At 35.6% G+C, this 16,785-nt stretch overlaps 2 protein-coding genes across 3 annotated transcripts in view; one reads left to right on the plus strand and one right to left on the minus strand.

Annotated features, from left to right (window-relative positions):
• The window catches only part of LOC130233471 (uncharacterized), a 26,266-nt gene extending 21,326 nt beyond the window's left edge, over nt 1-4,940 (plus strand). For both annotated transcript variants that reach the window (XM_056463524.1, XM_056463532.1), the window contains one exon: nt 167-4,940. In XM_056463524.1, coding sequence (XP_056319499.1) covers nt 167-186 — 20 coding nt within the window. In that variant the 3' untranslated portion in view covers nt 187-4,940. The remainder of the gene's footprint in view (nt 1-166) is intronic.
• Nucleotides 4,922-16,381, minus strand: LOC130233434 (sodium/potassium-transporting ATPase subunit alpha-1-like). The gene is made up of 22 exons (XM_056463478.1): nt 16,277-16,381; nt 16,032-16,145; nt 15,613-15,672; nt 14,378-14,578; nt 14,030-14,143; nt 13,807-13,941; nt 13,607-13,724; nt 12,634-12,902; nt 12,248-12,556; nt 10,850-10,984; nt 10,547-10,739; nt 10,283-10,458; nt 10,066-10,202; nt 9,836-9,986; nt 9,579-9,747; nt 9,349-9,503; nt 9,135-9,258; nt 8,908-9,053; nt 8,671-8,801; nt 8,428-8,529; nt 8,241-8,332; nt 4,922-5,874 (listed from the first exon to the last, which is right to left on the minus strand). The coding sequence occupies exons 1-22, from the start codon at nt 16,286-16,288 to the stop codon at nt 5,846-5,848; spliced, it is 3,072 nt and encodes a 1,023-aa protein (XP_056319453.1). The 5' UTR covers nt 16,289-16,381; the 3' UTR covers nt 4,922-5,845.
• Nucleotides 16,382-16,785: the final 404 nt, after the last annotated feature.

A 16,785-nucleotide genomic window follows, 5' to 3' on the forward strand; every position in this document is an offset into this window, starting at 1 on the left:
TGTTAATTTAGCAAATTTGTTTTCATAATGAGATTTAAAGGTCCATTACAAGTTAATGCCGTGCAGTGTTCAATTTCAGCATCATTAGTTTGCACAAAAGCATTTGTTTTGATTGTTGTTTAGAGCTCAAAATATGAATTGATCTGTCTCATTTTTATGTTTCTAGACAATAACAGCACTTTGTGAATTTGATCACCGAGGCATAACCATAACAAAACTGCAGATGGAGGATTCTCTTCATGTCAGTCCTTTGTAGGCTCAAAAACATGTTTTCAGAGATGACCCGATGTGTATTTGTCTGAGATTAGAATTTTGTATGAAAGGAGTAATTCTGAATGTTTTCTCTACTATATGCTCATGCTGCAGAGAATTTAGTTTTTTCAAATCTGATTTACATTTTGCTAATTTTTGCAAATCCCTTCAGGCAATCAATATCAGATGCTTTAGTTATGATATGGCAATGGAGCTGCATTTTGAAGAGTTTAGGTCAAATCCTTTTTATAGACGTGTCATTACTTGTACAGTTAAAGACAAAATTATCAGCCCTCCTCAGGAAATGTCATTATTTTTCAAATATTTCCCAAATGATTTTTAATAGAAGAGATTTTTTTAAATGCATTTTAAACAATAGTTTTAATATAGTTAATAATACATACATAACTATAAACATAGATATACCTAAATATATAGATATGTATGTCTTTATTCCAGCCAAACTATAGGAACTTTAGAGCTTTTTCCAGATTACTTTAAATTTCACAATATTTAACAGGAGGGTTTATAATTTTGTCTTTAAGATAATTGTCCCCTTTTATCTCTATTTGTCTGCTGTTCGTTTCCTTTTTGGACCGGATGTGACCATAGAAATTGACTAAGCAAAATTGTGGATTTAATTATATCATTAACAAGATACAGTAATTACTGCCAACAGTTGATTTAAAGCTCATGAGAGAGGATTTTAATGATAGTAAAGCAATGCGAATGACATTGCGCAGAGTTCACAATGACGAAGTTATAGAATATATGGATATAAAACATCTGAATTTAATTTATACCACAAAAAAACGCACCAATCCACACTACAAAGACCACACAGTATGTAATGAAATGGCGCACCATACAACACCGAGGAGCTAAGAAGTGAATGTGAGTGGATTGTGTGGGGAATAATTAATTATCAATGTGAACCGCTCAAAGATCAGCGCAGTTGACCTGAATCTATGTTATATTAGTTGCTGCATCTCATGTAAATATTAGCTATTTATATAGTTTTTTTTGTTATTGCTGGGCACAAATGAACCAATTAATTGCATCCAAAGTAAAAGTTTCTGACATAATTTATGTGTGTGCGTACTGTGTATGTTTATTATGTGTTTATAAATACACACAGGCCTGCATATATTTAAGAAATTGTTTAATTATATTTATATGATAATAATTATATAAATATAAAAATGTAACTAAATTGTAGTTTTGTTTCTATGTATGTGTGTGTGTCACATACACATAATAAATATATTTAACACACACACATATGTCAAAACAAACTAATGATTTTGGATGTGATTATTCACGATAAATCTTTGTCCAGCACTAGCTGTTTGCTTGTTTGGAAGATATTTCATATTAAGTGATGCAGCAGTTACACCTACGCAGTGTCTACACTACAGAGTGCACGACCATTTACCTAAAGCATTGCAAGATCCCAGAGACAGAAGCCAAGGGAAAACAGTTCTGTTGTGAGATATATGCCCGCTTTAATGAAATAGGTGTCTGGTGTAGACAAGGTGTGTGTGTAAATAAAGTGTATACATATGTATATAGATGGTTTTTCTTTTAACCAATAAACAATTATCACTTAGTCCAAACTGCCATGGCGAACACTTGAATTGAAAATCTTACTGATTTGCTGTACTGAAGACAAATTGAGCCAAGGGGTTCTGTTCCAGAAAACAAGTTTACTTGCTTTCACATTAATTCTAAATTCTGGGTTAATTAACCCTAAATGGGTGATTCCTAAAAGGTTCTGGGAGTAAGTTCAGCTAACTCAGGTTATATTACTCTTCAACACAAAAGACAAGTCACCATAGAAAGCAGCCAAACAGCAGCATGCAACATGTCTTCCTTTTTTTGAATGGTTATATTCTTAGTGAGAAATCTCTCACTATTTTATTGCATTATTTTGTCATTTTGATTATATATAATATAACTGCATTTAGATGGGATGAATTGACGATCACCAATTATTTTGCCAATGACAAATCAAACAATCAGTAATCAAAGTAGTTTTTAAACTCAGCGCTTAGCCATCCAATTATCAACAGAGAATTTTCACATTGTTTTTTGAAAGATCTGTTATAGATCACATTTCTGTTTTTAATTAAAGGTTACATTATCTTTAAAATAAATACAAGACCAAAATAAAACAAATTAGCAACAACCTGCAAATTATATAGAGACAATTTACAATTTTGTTTGTTTGTTGATTTGTTTATTTTTTGTTTATGCAAACATAATGAACATTTGTGATGGAAAATGAAAAGTAATGTTTAAAAACTGTTGCATGATTTATGAAAACAAATGATTTATGTAACAGTTTGAGAACATTGTAAAAATGTATTTGTTTATTTATGTGTTTTTAAAAAGGAACTTCTCTCATTTTAAGATTCCTTTTATTGTAATTAAGACAATGCAGTGTACATTAAGTTGTTGCACTGGTACACAATAAAATATCATAGGTTTTTCTCATCTTTCTGAACTAAATACATTGTAAAAAAAAGTGCTAAAAATAAATTAATACAATTAAATAGAACTAATGTTTGCTCATAACATTGAGGGAACATTGCCAGAACATTAGCTAATGCTCTGGGAATGTTCTCTGTTGGCTGGATGTCAAGCAGCTTCCTAACACGTAAATTCCTAGATTGCAAATCTTGCAGTTGTCTTAAACTCATTCTCACGTACATGTTTAGCAAATCTTATAACAACACGTGATGCAGCAAAAGATATCTTTTCCATGTTAATAGGAGTTTTTCTTCTAGCCATCTTTTGGTGATGCATACAATTTCTACCTTTGGAAATGCTTTCCATTTCTGCAACGTTGAATGAAAGTCAGAACTGAGACTCAGTGAAACTGATGTTCACCAGTCACGCTTGGTGCAGAGCAAACAACCAAAGGGCTTGTTGCTGGAGTGTTGTTGTGTCATGTGTTGACGCAATGTTAGACTTTCATTTTTGCTGTTTTCTCAGTTTATTTCAGTCTAAAACTCACCCAAATAGTATTTCAACAGACCCATATCAAAGGACAGCAGGAAAATGTCATTTAGGTCAATAGTGGTTTGTGCAAAGACAGATCTCAAGTAGAAGACTCTCTTTTTTATTGTCTGTAATTGTTATGTAATGTTAAATTCACTGAAAACCTTCGCTCTAGAATCTTGATTCATTTCAAGGCCCGGGCTTCTTGGCTTTTCTCACATTTCTTGGACTTCTGCCTTAAGAGTCAAGGGTGTGGTTATGATTTATTCATACCTCACTCATGAGATCATATACTTGGATTTTGTTCTTCTCTGCGTATATATTCCTGTATATTATCACTTTATATTAAAACATTTCTCAATATTTTATCTACGGAATATTTTTTCATTTTATTTTTGATTTTGTATATATATATATGCTTCAGAAAAACAGACTGGAAGGCTACAGTATTGTTAAAAGTTTTAGGCACTTGTGTAAAAATGAGGATGCTTTCAAAAATAATAGATTAATACATTTACTTTATCAATTTACTTATGTTGACCTAATCAAATCAACATTTGGTATGAACACACATTGTGTTATTAACACTTAGTACACGTGCCCATAGTGTTTTTCAGGTAGCTTTGCAAGTCAGTTTTTTGAAGCACCTTTGAGGTGTCACCAAAGTTCTTCAGGATTTTTGTTTCTTCATATCATCCAGACTAGATGGTGATCAGATTAGATCTCTGTGTGGAGCACTGGCTCTTGTCAGACTCTATGTGCAGACTGTAGAATTAAAATTAATGACAAAAATAATGTTTGGAAATGTAAACTAATACATTGGAAATTTCAAACTAACATGCTACAGAAAAATATTGGTGAAGGAAATCAATATTGCTGAAAATATGAGGGGCCTAAGACTTCTGCATAGTACTGTGTGTATGTGTATATATATATATATATAAGTCTTGTCTCATGCATTGGTTGTGTTTTGAATGTTGTTTAGCTTTTGGACCTACAGCAAATCTTTTTATCGGAGGTCACAATAGTACCACACTCAAAAAAAAAACTACCAAAATAAATAAATAAATCATGGAAATGGTATGAACTTCCTTTTTATGGTGTGCAAATGCAAACATTTGTGTTTGAGTCTGAGATGCACTGGTATTTGAATGTATAGGAATTGCATGAAATGTTTGCCTTAATGGTGTTTCATTTGCTGCCATTTTCTTTAAGAAAGTCGGCAGTGAGGAAACACTAACCTAACAACTGCTTAAGGGGTTTAAAAACAAATGAAGGAAGTTCTCGAGTCACTGTTGTTAAGATTTGTCAATCTAGCAATAAACAGACACGAGCTTCTAGAAACTGCCTTTGCTCTCGGTGTCTTTTGAATGGTAAAAATGGCTTTTAACCAATACTGTATTCTGCAATGTCGTGTCTTTTATCATTTTCTTTATATTTAGTTAAATTATTTCATCACGTCGTGTCTATTGTGTTTAGAATTAAAAGCTTTCGCCATTCTTTGAAATGATTTGTTTGTGTGTGAATTTCTGTTCAGGCCAGCTCATTTCAAAACTGAATCTTTAATCATTGAAGGTGGCTTATTTCTTTTTCTTTATTTTGTGTGATAGCATGTCTGACAGCCTGTCGATTGCAGTGTCCAAGTATTAATAAAGAAGCCATTTAGGAACTGGTGGCAAAAGCAATTGTAGCATGATTTGTTTTTAATATCGTGACTCTAAATATGGACTCAAAAACATGTGCTTTTATTGTGTCTTTTGTTTTATTGGGGTATTATTGTTCATCCACACAGTGTATTCTGTTTTGTACATAACTTCACGTCAATCCAACATGTTTGAATGTCTTGCATGAAATCCAAAAGAGTATTGTAGTTTTATTAGTGGGATTATACAGAGTGCTAAAAGTTGAAACTAAAACTCATCAGCAGCTTGGCTGAAACGTGTAAATTAATCAATGTAAATTAATCTATTATAATAAGCTGTGCAACTACATGCATTTGTGCAAATTACTTAGATGCTTGTATTATCCTTGTTTATTAAACGGATCGTTCTCCAAAAATTTTATTTTACTCACCCTCAGGTGAATCCAAACCTTTATAAGTTTCTTCATCTTGTTGAACACAATAGGCCAGTGTTTCCCAACCCTGTTCCTGGAGGCACACCAACAGTACATATTCAGTCTCCCTTTTCTGACCCATTAACTTCAGGTGTTGGAGTCTCTTCTGATGTTATGATAAGTTGATTCAGGTGTGTTTGATTAGGGAGAGGTTGAACATGTGTACTGTTGGTGTGCTTTGAGGAACAGGGTTGGGAAACACTGCAATAGGCAATAGATAATTCAAAGAAAGCTGAAAACGTAACCATTGACTTCCATAGTAGAAATAAAAGAAGTCAATGCTTTCAGCTTTAAAATATCTTCTTTTGTGTTAAACAGAAATGAGAAAGGGTGAGTAGATGATGACAGAATGTTCATTTTTGGGTGAATATCCCTTTAATCTGACGTATTTAATCACTTAAACAGGTTCATTTTGATGTTTTCCAAATGTTGCAATCTTTCCTTGCTCATGTTCCCAACAGAAAGTCTTCAGGCTTTAGTAGTATGTTTCTCGTTCCACCCAGCCTGAAACAAATATCACAGATGTTAGTTCATTCTTGATCTCTGAAGTAGATCCACCCTTTGCCAGATGCAGTATGCTTGCATCATCTGCTTGGGAATGTGAGATATATCTGGCCTGTAGCCAGGGTGGGGGAGGAGGGTCCAGTGGTTTGAAAGACCCACGCCCTCGCTGATAAAAGGTCCAGAATTTGTCCCTTACATGAGCTCGTGAGTCTTACTTTGACTGCTTTGCCATCATAAATTGTCAAAATAGCCCATCAAAGAAGGCTTCCATTAAATGCAAACAATTATATGTAAATATTAAAGTAAATTTGAATACTAATTAGGCTTTTTTGTTATCCATAACCTTTCAAAATGTATGTTTTTTAAAGAGATTAGAAACATCTTTAAGCTCTACATTATTAATATTATGTTTAATATTATTATGTTATTATATTTTTTATTATTCAAATGGCCTAATTCTGACTGAGGAAAGTTGAATGTGCTGGCCAGTTTTTTTTTTTTATTAAAGTTATTGTCCATAAATGACAATAAGCTACAGGTCTTTTTTTACCCATTTAAAACTTTAACTTCTTTTTTCTAATGATAAATGATGTAATAAATTTGTATTTAAAAATACGTTTATTCTATATATTGATCAAATGTGTTTGGTACCTCAAAAAGTGTGGTTGATGACCATCTGACAAGCTAATCCAGCTGAAAATAGTGCTTAAAATAGCACTAAAATGCAGCATTTAAACCTCATAATTAAATAGAAAATGAGGCGAATAACAGCAAAAAGGTCCACTTTTTGAGAAAAAGAACCACTCCTTTCACCAGGCTGGCTACGGGCCTCTATATTGTGTTAAATTTGAGAAATGTAAGGATTAATTAATGATAGACTGTTTAATTAATATAAAAATAATGCAAACCCGAGGTGGTGATGCTTCCATGATGACCTCAGTTGTGCATTATTCTTTAATAATTGAATGGATCAGAGTCAGTTATGCAGTTTAGATTTTGGTTCACACAACTGCAGTCACTGTTCAGCCCTAACCTGAGTTTACCAAGTAGGACATGTTGCTGGATTAACATTCCAATCAGACAATCAGAATTAAGGCATATGCATATGTGTACCGTTTATGTTAAGTTTAGGCTTACGGTTAGGTTTATGCACTTCTACATGATTGTTATCCAACTATTTTTCCCCTCTGATTTTGTAAATAGTTTACAGTTGTGGTTGGGTTTAGATGTAGGGAGTAGGTATGGATTACATTTCTGAACCAAAATGATGTTCCAGGATCAACATACCGGGTGTCCGCGGGGTCTTAAAGAGTCGTAAAATGTCTTAATTTCAAAACAACATTTTTGGCCTTAAAAAGTCTTAGATCCACTGAAATATTGTGTTGTATGTCTTTAATCGTTTTAAACAGGACTTCCATTTCCTCTGTCCAAGTAAAGCTACCAAATCTGCTGGTTGATCCAATCATCAACAATATAGATATATATATATATTGGAAAGAGATACACCAAGTTCTCCTAATAAAACTCCTAAACTAAAAACAGTTACACAATTACTCATGATAATAACAGAGCAACATATCCCTGTAGATGATTTTCCATTTACATAAAAACTATTTACAGCAGTAAGGGGAGTGTTAATAAATAGACATGAGACTTAAGGTTTTATAACAGAAACACATTAAGTTGAATCCGTTTGGACCAAAAGCCTACAAATACTGGATATATTTTTGATTAATCATGTAATTTGCTCTGTAATTTAATTTTAACGATGTTAAACTTGTCATTAAAAGACATATATAGAAATATATATGTTCAAAAAAGTGTATACAACTAGAGTGTTCTTGTTTTGCCACATTAAAATATGTCGCTAAGAAATAATTACATTTGATTTTTGTGGCAAGCAAAAATCCTCAGTGTTTAACCATGTATAAGTCTTAAATTGCATTTATAATGGACTTATTATACAAGAAATTTATAAAAAGAGATCTGTAATCATCTAAAATTGTCAAATTGGACTTGATGAAACCTGCAGAAACCCTCAACATAGATGTTAATGCAGGATCGCATCGTACTTGGCAAAATTATGACATGCCTCTGTTCAGATGTTGTATTTGAGAGTTTATTTGTCAGGTTTTTGTCCTCAAATTGCTCCTGTGTGTAGTACTAGTTTCTTACACATCTCCTCCTAAACCTTCTGTTGTGTTTTGATGTAATTTTTGACTGTTGTTGCTGTGAAATGAAGCTGTAATGCATTCAAAACCTGGCGGGACTAATCTAATTGTGCACTTCTTTAGAAAATAATTAGAATGTTCATCAGCCAGTCTTAATCAATGTGTTGATGATGTGTGACTTAAATGCATATTTACCTCCTGGGTTTTGCCTAATGGTATGTTTTCTAACTTCATCATAGATGAAAATGAGGATCATATATGGGAAGGCACAGAACCACCACATAGGTCTAAATGAAAAGCAGAAAACATGGTTAATTCATTCATATGTATGCTTAACATGAAGGCCAGGTAGATATATTAAATATATAACGATTGCACCCACTTCATTGGATACATCCTGACTGCAATGTCCATGCCTGGGCAGTAGGACAGAAACGCTGCAATTGCAGTTTCCTCAAACAGACTAAATGTGAGGACTCGGTTTCTACAAAAGAAGCAAATAATTACAAATTCTGATATCATAATTGCCCAAACAGGTCTTTCAGAAGCTGGAGCTGAACGTATAATTAAATCTGATGGATATCAGGGCTGTATTTGCCAGGATTGAGAGTTATTGTGAACATACTTCATTCCCTGCTTAGCAAGGGAAAGCCTTCTGGACTTGCATACAAGCAAAGTAGTCCACTGCATGATCACAATGCTGGTAAAGTAGGCGGTGTGGCATGTGTACTCCAGAATCTTCCTCTGCTCGTAGGTCTACATCAGACATAAAAACACAGGAGTGTTATTTTAAAGAGATTGGTGTTTTTTATAGATATTTTGGTTTGACATTTGTCAGATTTGGTAGATTTGTGGCACCAACCCATTGCTGGCCATAGCTGTCTTCCACTTCACTGAAATACCTGTCATTCCAACCAATTCGTAATCCCACCAGATCCCAAGGCAAGAAGCCATTCTCGGCAAGAATCACGAAGTAGGTAAAGAACCCACCAAAGGCATTCATCACACCTAACAATTAAGTTTGAAGACATGTAAGAAACAAAAACTCACCAACACATAGTGCACTACACACTAAAATCATGCACTTACCAATTTGACCATAACTCACACTGACCAGCCTCTCGTTCACCAGCCTATCAGTTTCAGCATTTCTGGGTTGTCTCTTCATGATGTCACTTTCTGCATTTTCATAGGCAAAGGAGATAGCAGGAACCTGTGGTTGCAGGTGGATAACATTGAAAACATGCATATTTTAAGTTCTCTATATTTTTATAACTACAGTAGATTAACTTCTTTGTCTCACCATATCAGTGCCCAGGTCAATGCAGAGAATGGTGACTGTGCCCAAAGGTAGAGGGATACCAGCGAGGACAAACATGAGGAAGGGTGACATCTCAGGGATCTTGGTGCTCAATGTGTAGCAAATGGACTTCTTCAAGTTGTCAAAGATCAGACGACCTAAAGTGGAAGATGCGTTTGAAATGTAAGTCTTAAGAGTTATTCAGTAAAGCAAGTTCCCAAAATTTGACATACCTTCTTCTACTCCAGTGACAATTGAGGCAAAGTTGTCGTCCAGAAGGATCATGTCAGCAGCCTGTTTGGATACATCAGATCCAGCAATACCCATAGCCACACCAATGTCAGCCTTCTTCAGAGCTGGAGAATCATTGACACCATCACCGGTTACAGCTACAATGGCACCCTAAATATTAAGAGTAAAAAAAAAATTACAGTGGTACCTGCTTCATAATCCTCCACTATTAACAGCTATTGAATATAACTGATGGTACCTGTCGCTGACAACCTTCCACAATGATCAGCTTCTGTTGTGGAGAAGTTCTGGCGAACACAATTTCTGTATGATGTTGAAGGACGTCATCCAGCTGTTCAGCAGTCATATTCTTCAGTTCTCCTCCATGGATTACACAGGCCTTAGCATCTCTAGAGTCACATTTTGTATTTACAGACATATAGATTAATGATATTTATATTTGTGGTAGCTGAGTTGATATAAGTTTACCTTGGATTCACCTCATCGATATGGATTTTCAGCCGAGCAGCGATGTCATCTACTGTTTCATTGCCTTCTGAGATGATGCCGACACCTTTTGCAATAGCCTTTGCTGTAATCGGATGGTCACCAGTAACCATGATTACCTATAACAGAAGTTTCAGAGTTATATTTGGTTCATTTATTGAAATTCAATCAAGCAGTGGATATTGTAATAAAAAAACACCTTGATTCCAGCACTCCGGCATTTGGCCACAGCATCTGGTACAGCAGCACGAGGAGGATCAATCATGGACATGAGACCAATGAAACACATGTTCTCAGTGGGGAAGTTCATTTCTTCAGTATCAAATGCAAAACCCTCAGGAAACTGATCATCAGGGAGGCCAAAGTGGCAGAAACCTGTAAGGGAGAATGCAGAGTTATTTATAATACTGTGGTTTAAAGTTCTGCAATTATAACTTGAGTGTTTTTGTACTGGTGACTTTACCCAAGACTCTTTCTCCAAGACCTCCAAGTTGAACATAAGCATTCTGAAAGTCCTCTTTCATTTCATCATCTAAAGGATGCTCTTTTCCTTCAATTAAAATGGTGGAGCACCGATCCAAGATTCTCTCAGGTGCTCCCTTCATCACCAAAAGATGCTTAGGCTCTGAGGAATTGGGATTCTCGTGGATTGAGAGCTACATCAAGGGAAATAAAGGTGTATTAGGATGACCAGTCAATCTAAAAACTCCAGGCAATTCAGTCAAATCTTAAAAAAAATCTCCAAAGTACAACTTAGCAAATATACCTGATACTTGCTAATGGAGTTGAACGGGATCTCAGCAACCTTTGGGTAATTTTCTCTCATTTCAGTGACTGAACCACAGCACAGCTCAATACACTTCAGCAGTGCAGACTCTGAGGCATCACCAGCTGTCTCTCTCTGCAAAGCAGAAGGAGAAGTGACTTTATGGCTTGTTGCGACTAATCCATACAGTTTAATACATCTCAATGTGATATGTATTTATTTCCACTGTCAGAAGAACCAAAAGAGCGACCCGCACTGTGGCACATTTTTGGACACAACAATAAGCACAACAGTATGGCACCACAAGTGTAGATTTGGACTCACTGTTGAAAGCTATTGGTTTACAGAAAATCATAACTTCTGCTTGCAGCTAGCTAGAGGAACGACAATACAGGAAGCACCATTTTTAAATATACCATAATAATACAATGATGGCACGCATCAATGGACCATGCTCAAACAAAGTCTGACTCTTCCTGTGACAAGCAGCACATGCCAAGAAGCAAGAATAGGATCTGCTCCATTGATGTTTATGGGGTTGTTTACATGTAGAGACACATTAAAGGGCCTGAACATCTTACTTTGAGTGAGAATGACGTCAATCCCAACTTTCTGGCATACACCACGCCTTCTGTAGCAAGTAAGGGAACTATTGACAGTGGAAATGCTGGCATGATCAGGGTGACCTCTACTGAACCATACTGTACTGCTCAATTATGGTTACCCATACTGCCCTACAAAGGCTATGTGCAGTAAGTTGAAGCACTGAAACGGAGGAAAACACCTTTAAAGTTTTTACACCAGCCAGTCAGGTATGTTTTGCGTAGTCTAGTGGTTTTCCTTTTTCGGAAACAGGACAAAGTTGAAAAAGACTTTGTCACAACACCAACACCTTTGTCACAATGGGATCTCACAGATAACGCAGTTTTGTCCAACTGTGCAGTTACTGCAGGGGCGACAGTGTGGTGCAGTGGGTACCGCTGTTCCCTCACAGCAAGAAGGTCTATGTGGAGTTTGCATGTTCTCCCTGTGTTGGTGTGGGTTTCATCCAGATGCTCCGGTTTCCCCCACAGTCCAAAGACGTGGTGTAGGTGAATTGGGTAAGCTGTGTTTAAGCTGATGTGTGTATGTCCTAGTCCTCAAAGGTTGAGGGTTGAGCATTGGGCTAACAACCCACCTCTTAAAAAAACTAGATGTTATGAAAGACCAACATGGTGTGGCTAAATATCAACTTCGGTATAAACTGCCCTGGGAGTAAGCAAGTAAGTGTAGTTACTGCACTTTGCTTTTGAATTACAGCATACTCAAAACTGGTCCTCTGCATACCATGTGCTTGTACACGTCAAAGGGTCAAATGTATTTTCAATACTTCTAAACTGTGCAGATAAGATGTCATACCCTTAGCACTGGAAGATGGCTCTGATTTGACTGGAAGACGGCACGATTGCAAAGGCCAGCAACACGTGCAAGAGCAGACCAAGTTGCTGAGCTCCTGTCAAATGAGGCTCCAGTCTGGTTTTCTGTGGTATCAGCCATATGTATATGGTTGTCGAACCACATGTGAGCGACAGTCATCCGGTTCTGGGTTAAAGTTCCAGTTTTGTCAGAGCAAATGGTGGAGGTTGATCCAAGAGTCTCCACAGCTTCAAGATTCTTCACCAGGCAGTTCTTCTTTGCCATATGTTTGGCAGTGAGAGTCAGAGCCACCTATAAGAGCAAGCACACATTAACTAATACATTTAGAAATGTGCTTCAATTATAAGTGTAACACCACTCCAACTCACAGTTACGGTGCAAGGAAGACCTTCAGGTACATTAGCGACAATGAGTCCAATAAGAAAAATGACACCCTCCAACCAAGTAAAGCCAAGCATCACAGAGATAATTAAGAAGGTCGTGCCCAAGAAAACAGCTACACCGGTGATGATGTGGATGAAGTGCTCGATCTCTCTGCCAAGGGGGGTTTGTCCACCTTCCAGGTTTGAGGCAAGTGATGCAATGCGACCCATGACGGTGCGGTCACCAGTGTTGACGACAACCCCTCTGGCAGCACCTATTGAATAGGGTCATGTTTTAGCATAATTTAATTTAGAAAATTCAAAGGAATAGTTCCTCCCACATTACCCCATAAATTACTCACCCTTAAGCCAGCCCCTTAAATGTATATGGTTTTCTTCTGTCAGACCAACACAATTAGAGTAGTTTGACATTTTACCATGGCTCTTTCATGCTGTAAAATTCTGTTGGGTATTTGCCTATGCTTCAAAAGACCCTAAATCCATCAAAAAAACCTCACTCCTTCTAGACAACTCCTCAGCTGATCTCTGACTCTACATATGATGCATGGCGATGATAATAATATGTACTTTAGTTCAAACAAATATGTATGGGTGTGCAAAAAAACACGCTAAATTCACCTCAATTGTCTATTGTGCAAGTTCAAATAATTGAACTCAATTGCATGATGGGAAATGCTTCTTAAGTCATGCTTCATACAAGTCAGAGATCAGCCAAAATAATTTGTATTGATCTTCTTCATAAGACTTGAGTAAACCCCCTGATGGTGTATAGGTTAGTTTATGATGGATGTATGACCTAAAAAAGGAGCCAGTACTCAACACCGTTACACAGCCAGGATAAATTGTAATACTACTCCGACTGTGTGAGGATGACGTAAGGGTCAGTATATTATGGGGTCATTTTAATTTTTGGGTGAACTATTCCTTTAATAATTTATCTATCCACATCTAATTGTACCGTCAACACAGTTGGTTGAAAAAAATGCGATGTTTCTTGTCTCCAGTGGGTTTTCACTAGACATGTCTGGAGTGCGAATCTGGGGCTCAGATTCTCCAGTGAGGGAAGAGTTGTCCACCTGGAGACATAAGCAAGGAGGGATGTTTTAATGAAAACTACAATAATCAAACTATTTTTGGCATGAAATGTTTAGTTTTTACCTTGCATCCATGTGAAGATACGATACGAATATCAGCTGGGATTTTGTCTCCACCTTTGACCTCCACAAGATCCCCTACAACTACCTCTTCTGCATCAATGATCTTTTTTTCCCCATCACGCACAACCAGGGCTTTCTGCAGTGCATGATGATAAATTACTAAAATAAATTAATATTTAATTTTAGTGAAAGCTATTTTAAAAAGATAATTCACATTTTTATACCTGAGGAACGAGGTTCTTGAAGGAGTCCATAATTCTGCAGCTCTTTGCCTCTTGAGAGTATGAGAAGCATCCATTGACTGTGACTACAAAGGTAAGCACAATTCCTAGATACAGCTGTAAAAATGCAAGTAGATTGTCATTAATCACATTGCTTTATTTAAAGATTATCGCACACTTATTAAGGGGAGAAGCTCTCTTGCTCAAAATAGTGGTGTAGCACAGACCTTCAAAGCTTGTCCCAAAAATGTTTATTATAATTGAGTATGGCACTACTTTTACTGACATACTTTGACATTATTCATGCCAATTTGGACAAAGACAAAACATTTCCTCTCATGCTGTACATACATTGTCATTCACTGGCTCTTCTGTGGCAGCCTGGATCGAAAATGCAAAGTAGCAGAGAAATGCACCGATCCACAGCAGAGTCTGAAATCCACCAAAGAGCTGCCGGCAGAACCTCACCCATTCTGGAGTTATAACCGGTGGAGTCAGGGCGTTTGGTCCATCACGCATTAAGACTTCCATTGCTCGAGAAACGGGCAAGCCCTGCAGCAGGTTATAAAGATAGAGGATAAACAGAGGCTTACTGTACACAACAAAAGGTTGAAAGCTCTTAACTAGGAGCAGAAAATGAACAAACGGTACAATGCATGAGACTTAAAAATCAAAAAGGTAAGTAATTTTCCTCTAAAAAATAAACATGTTTTACAAAAACAATAAAAGTACACTGAAAAAAAAAGATTCATTCACTGTAAAACCCAACAGTCAACTTTATCACATGAATTGAGTGTAGTTAACTCAAAATTCACTCAAAGTTAATTCTACTCTTTTGAAAAGAGTTTTGAACTCAGTGTTGAAGGTAATGAGTTAATTAAATACCTCATTACTTCAACTTAAAGTTCACAATACTCATATAGGTTCATTTTTTTAACTCAAATGGTTTGTAGCAATCTGTTTCCTCAAATGATTTGAGTTGCCTTACTGGGTTTAACAGTACTCAGTTGGTTTGAGTTCTCTTCATTTATTAGGTTTTACTGTGCTCAAATCGCTTCATTTACTCAAATGTATTTAGTTCACAGTACTCATTAGGATTAGTTTTTGAACTTAAATGGTTTTTTGCAATTGGTTTCCTCAAATGTTTTGAGTTACCTTAATTTTTGGGTTTTACAGTGTTGGACTTGCTAAACATTTTTAAGTTAAGTGGTTGTAAACAATTTACATGGGCTGAATTTAAGTAAATGTATTACTTGGTTTGTTTGTATAAATTCAGCTTAAATAAATTGTTTGCAACAATTTGGAATGAACCGCTTTTGTCAGTGGTACACTGTAAAAATTGGTTACTTAGAAAGTAAGTGAACCGAAGAAATGACAAGTTGATTTTACTTTTAAAAAATTAAGTATTTCTGTTGTACCTTAGAACTGTTGAGTTCACTAAACTTTTACAATTATGCACAGTTCGTTTACTTATTAATATGAAGACAATGAGGATACTTACTTTTTTAACTAATCACTTTTTACAGTGTATATTACGTTATATTAATAGAATAATGCATTATTATTATTACTTTCATTAGACCTACCTTTGTCAAGTCAGTGCCATATTTTCTGCTCAGCTCCTCCATTGTCAGTTTGTGATCATCCTAATCAATGTAAAATGTTCTTAAAACACTTTTATTTGTTTAAATCACTATTTTGGTACATTTATTTAAAAACTTTAATAATTCCTCAACATTTAAGATCTGAAAACATGAAATACTTTATATTCACTTGTAGTCATTTTCAACAAATGAATGCCCCCATTAATACTATTCTTCTTTGACATTTTTAAGACACATTTTAAATATTATTAATAAATTATTTTTATTAAGAAAAATAAAACACAAATGAACACACACCTATTAATGACATTTTTAAGATGGATATGATACCTTTCTTAGCAGACACTTGTATTTTTTTAATTTAATGTGTATATATAGATTATTCACAAATACTTTCATACCATTTCCACTTCTTTCTTCAGTTCATCCATGTCCTTTTTGTTCTTTTTCCCTTTTTTAGGTGTTTTGACTCCATCTTCTGAAGTCGCCGCCACTTTATACTCATCTTTCCCTGTCTGCCAGACATAAAACAATATATAAAACACATCCTAACAAATCTGCTGGAATATATGGAATATATGCAGAGTTTGATTAATGAGAAATCAAACAAATTAGATGATGAATCCAGCAGCTTCATTCTTCTTACCAAAAGCCCCATTTTCCATCCAAAATGCAGTGATTTTGGGAGTCAGGGTAGTCTTTCTGTTGTGGAGCTGATTGGAGACAGAAGTCCCTGTGTGTCTAAAGCAGCCTTCCAGATTTATACCCTCCCATCTCACCTGTGTTCTGGGAAAGGAAGGAGGAGTTGGTCAGGTGTCATTTACTTTGAACATTTCTTGAACATTTTCATTTATACAGGTAAGTCATTCCTGTGACACCCAGATAAAGGTCTATTAACTATTGTCTTATCAATGGATCTGTGGCTTGTTAATAATAACTCACATCAAAAGACGACCTTTCATGTTAATTCCAACCCTCATTTGTTTGGATTTCAGTTTTATTTAATATTTAAACAGGAATATTTGTATGCTGCCTGTTTATATTAGTTTTGACATGTTTTTATTTTCATTTACATGGTAAGTATGATGACTATATTGTTTAGTATGTGATGAATCAAACTGCTTCTGTTTACTTAATCTTAAAAACCCAAATTTG

This window comes from Danio aesculapii, chromosome 1 (genome assembly GCF_903798145.1).
Source record: "Danio aesculapii chromosome 1, fDanAes4.1, whole genome shotgun sequence".
In the NCBI taxonomy this organism is placed as follows: domain Eukaryota; kingdom Metazoa; phylum Chordata; class Actinopteri; order Cypriniformes; family Danionidae; genus Danio; species Danio aesculapii.

Bases quoted from the DNA above. Each gene is read 5' to 3' on its own strand.
- LOC130233434 (XM_056463478.1), bottom strand. The intron at 13,942-14,029 runs GTATAAAAATGT...CATGCACTGCAG, and splicing joins TCAAGAACCTCGTTCCTCAG to AAAGCCCTGGTTGTGCGTGA. The intron at 9,054-9,134 runs GTAAGTGCATGA...CTTAATTGTTAG, and splicing joins TGTGAGTTATGGTCAAATTG to GTGTGATGAATGCCTTTGGT.